Raw genomic sequence first — 3,839 nt, 5'->3', positions numbered from 1 at the left:
ATGCACAAATATCAAAGCTTATGGGTATGAAAATTTTCGTGCATTTTTCTGAACAAATAACCTATTTATAGCCCTTGAAAAGACAAGAATTTGAACTTTAAAAAACGTTTAAAAAACGGCTATAAACAGTCATTAATTCAAACTTTAAAATCTGAAAAACAGTATCTGTAGTCGACTACAAGACATAGTAGTCGACTACACTGAGTTAAATTCGACTTAGTGAACCAGAAAATTTCTTAGTAGTCGACTATAATAAGCATTAGTCGACTAGTCATGTGTTTTACAGAAACATGACTGATAATTTTGTAGTCGACTATATTAAGCATTAGTCGACTAGTCATGTGTTTTACAGAAATATGACTGACAATTTTGTAGTCGACTATATTAAGCATTAGTCAACTAGTCATGTGTTTTACAGAAATATGACTGACAATTTTGTAGTCGACTATATTAAGCATTAGTCGACTATAAAATGTAAAAAAATATGTATGAAATGTTTTGATACTTAATATAGAGGATTTCTATAATTAACCAACACACTAAGCCTGTGTTAGTGTGTTCTAATATTTATGTGTGTGTGTGAGGTTAACCAACACACTAAGCCTGTGTTAGTGTGTTCTAATATTTATGTGTGTGTGTGAGTGATCAAGGCTTGTACAATAATGTGTTCTAATATTTATGTGTGTGTGTGAGTGATCAAGGCTTGTACAATAATTCTAAGTAAAGAAAATATGAAATACATTATCTCATATGTTCTTCATCTTCTTCACTTCATAATGCCATGAACTCAACTTGCACTTGTTCATATTTTGATATTGAAAGCTGCATATAAATGTTAGTGCATTTGTATAACACACATTGTATAAATTGTTATCATCAAAATAATATCATGAAGACATGATATTCAACATTCTCCCCTTTTTTGATGATGACAAACAATTTATGCATATGTAAGTATCTTAGAAACATTATGAAATAAACATACTTACTCCCCCTACATATATGCATATTAGAGTCTATAACATTATATGAGTCTAATATTTATATCATTTCTCCCCCTTTGTTATCAACAAAAAGAGATAAACATTTGTGCTAAACATGACATTATTTCTTCAACATGAGCTAATACTTCAAACAAATCATCCAGATTATGAACATAGTCCATAACTTCACCCATCCAAATAGGTAGGCAAAGACTTACCATATTATGAACATAGTCCATAACTTCACCCATCCAAATAGGTAGGCAAAGACTTACCATAAAGACCAAAAATTTCACAATGTTCATCACCACAATCTGTTTAAAATATATAGCACATATATTAACTATACTTGACATAGTAATGTAAACACATAATCAACATATTTGACATATTAGCAACAAAACACATTACATATGTCTTAATACCAACCCGCAAATAGATAGTTTTTGATACTTAAACATAGATAACTAACATAAAACATAATTGTTTTGAAACTAAATACTAAAACATGCAAATCTAATATGATGCATACATAAGTGCTGGAGGAGGTTGATGTCCTTGGAAAAATGCGCTAAGCTTCGTGTCCAAGACATCAAACTTCTTGATTAGCTCTTCTTGATTACTAATAATATAGGAATTCTGAGAATATAGAGCTTTTTGACCAGTATCAAGCTCAAGAATACGTACAGATAGTGTGTTGTACTGCACATCTAAAAAAACATGAAGATTCTGAAGGAAATAGTGGTGGTGGTTGACTAGATGAAATTCCGGCTTGATGAGATGATTGAGGTATATCATGTTGTTGTTCTTGAGTAGGTGGAGGCTCATCGTGAGGATTTTGATCATGAATTTCAAAATTAGTTAACTTCATTCTTTTAAGAGCATTGGAGTCAAAAAATTCGACGGTTCGAAAAACCAATTTTTCAGAAGCTAGATCGACATTGAATTTTTCAATGACTTTTGTTAAGAAAGCACAATAAAGAAGAGATCCTTTTGGTATTGCCAACATAATTTCATAATAAACGACAACCAAATTTACTTGAATATTTCCCATAATAGCATAAAGAGCTTTTGCTAAATCTATGGAAAGGAAATGAAAGCTAAGCTTCGTGTCCAAGTCATCAAACTTCTTGATTAGCTCTTCTTGATTACTAATAATATAGGAATTCTGAGAATATAGAGCTTTTTGACCAGTATCAAGCTCAAGAATACGTACAGATAGTGTGTTGTACTGCACATCTAAAAAAACATGAAGATTCTGAAGGAAATAGTGGTGGTGGTTGACTAGATGAAATTCCGGCTTGATGAGATGATTGAGGTATATCATGTTGTTGTTCTTGAGTAGGTGGAGGCTCATCGTGAGGATTTTGATCATGAATTTCAAAATTAGTTAACTTCATTCTTTTAAGAGCATTGGAGTCAAAAAATTCGACGGTTCGAAAAACCAATTTTTCAGAAGCTAGATCGACATTGAATTTTTCAATGACTTTTGTTAAGAAAGCACAATAAAGAAGAGATCCTTTTGGTATTGCCAACATAATTTCATAATAAACGACAACCAAATTTACTTGAATATTTCCCATAATAGCATAAAGAGCTTTTGCTAAATCTATGGAAAGGAAATGAAAGCTCCCCCTTTTTGGAAACATGTTATATGCTAGGATTCTAGCAATGAAACAAGGAATTGGACGAAATTTATTTAAATTGTTCAATGGTTTTCCATAACCTGGAAGAAAGATGTGATTAGATAATAAATTCTCATCATGTATACTACATAAGAATTGGACGGAGTTTATTGGAAACATGTATACTACAATAAAAATAAACCACAGAAGGTTACGAGATTTGTTCCTGAAAGAGTGCTGTTTCATTATCAGTTAAAACATTGAAACGACTCGTGCAAGCCACTATTCTTTATTCGGGAAAAAGACATTATTACTTCTAGGTTTAACCTAGGAAATTAATACCACTCCCAGAACCAAGCTCTGGTGGTGACAAAGAATAATAACCCTTTTTTTTTTAAATTCAGCAGTAAACCCTAATTAAAAATTTACATGACAGTCTCCAAGATAAAAAGGCCTGAAAACAATACATCTACGAACCAATGCAGAACTTCCCTGGTTCGGTATAGTTCATCACCAGCTGCTCGACTTTGTCAATTATGAAGCCTCTGATTCGCATTTCCTCTGGAAAGGAGCTGTCCTTGTAATCTATGTGCTTCAGGATCCATCCCTTGTTTTGCACACTCCCAGTCAGTTTCACCTACAAGAAAATGAATTTAGTTTATTTTTTATATATGCATGTTTTCTAACTTTAGATATATGCATGGTGCAGTGTCGAACGAAGATGAGCACGTTTACCAATTAACTCATAGTAACTGTCGTTCATGGAAATTGGTTAGGATAGTGGTAAGTGCACTAGATTATTGGTACTACTAACATACTACTAAGGTCAATCTTTGAATCGGGTATTATTGAGGTAACGACGAGTCCTCACCCTTCAAAATAGAAATAAATAGTGAGATGTTGGGTTCAAAATTTTAGGGGCGATTAAGTTAGACAATTCAGTCCTCTTAAATGAAATAGTCCAAATATTTTGAACTAAACAACAGGGGATGGGGTGTAATTGTAGTCCTGAAACTATTTACCACTTGGGATTAGATTTGAAAAGATCACTTTACCCCTAACTTGCCTGAAGTTATCAACTGTTTTTTTTTATCTATAATTATTTCCCTCACCCAGCTGCTGACATCTACCTATACCCAAGAGGGGGGGGGGGGGGCGGGGTAAGTCACCCACAAATCTGACTGGAGACTTTTTGTTCATCCCAATTGAAACATCCATGTCATCCATGATA

The 3,839-nt window shown here is 33.1% G+C and overlaps 1 protein-coding gene across 2 annotated transcripts in view; it reads right to left on the bottom strand.

Annotated features, from left to right (window-relative positions):
• Positions 2,806-3,839, bottom strand: part of LOC109850719 (UDP-sugar pyrophosphorylase) — a 57,033-nt gene continuing 55,999 nt past the window's right edge. For both annotated transcript variants that reach the window (XM_020420786.1, XM_020420793.1), the window contains one exon: positions 2,806-3,245. In XM_020420786.1, coding sequence (XP_020276375.1) covers positions 3,078-3,245 — 168 coding nt within the window. In that variant the 3' untranslated portion in view covers positions 2,806-3,077. The remainder of the gene's footprint in view (positions 3,246-3,839) is intronic.

The sequence above is a fragment of the Asparagus officinalis genome, chromosome 1 (genome assembly GCF_001876935.1).
Source record: "Asparagus officinalis chromosome 1, Aspof.V1, whole genome shotgun sequence".
Classification (NCBI taxonomy): Eukaryota; Viridiplantae; Streptophyta; class Magnoliopsida; order Asparagales; family Asparagaceae; genus Asparagus; species Asparagus officinalis.
Note: the sequence above shows the minus strand (reverse complement) of the source record. Positions and strands in the feature narration are given on the sequence as shown.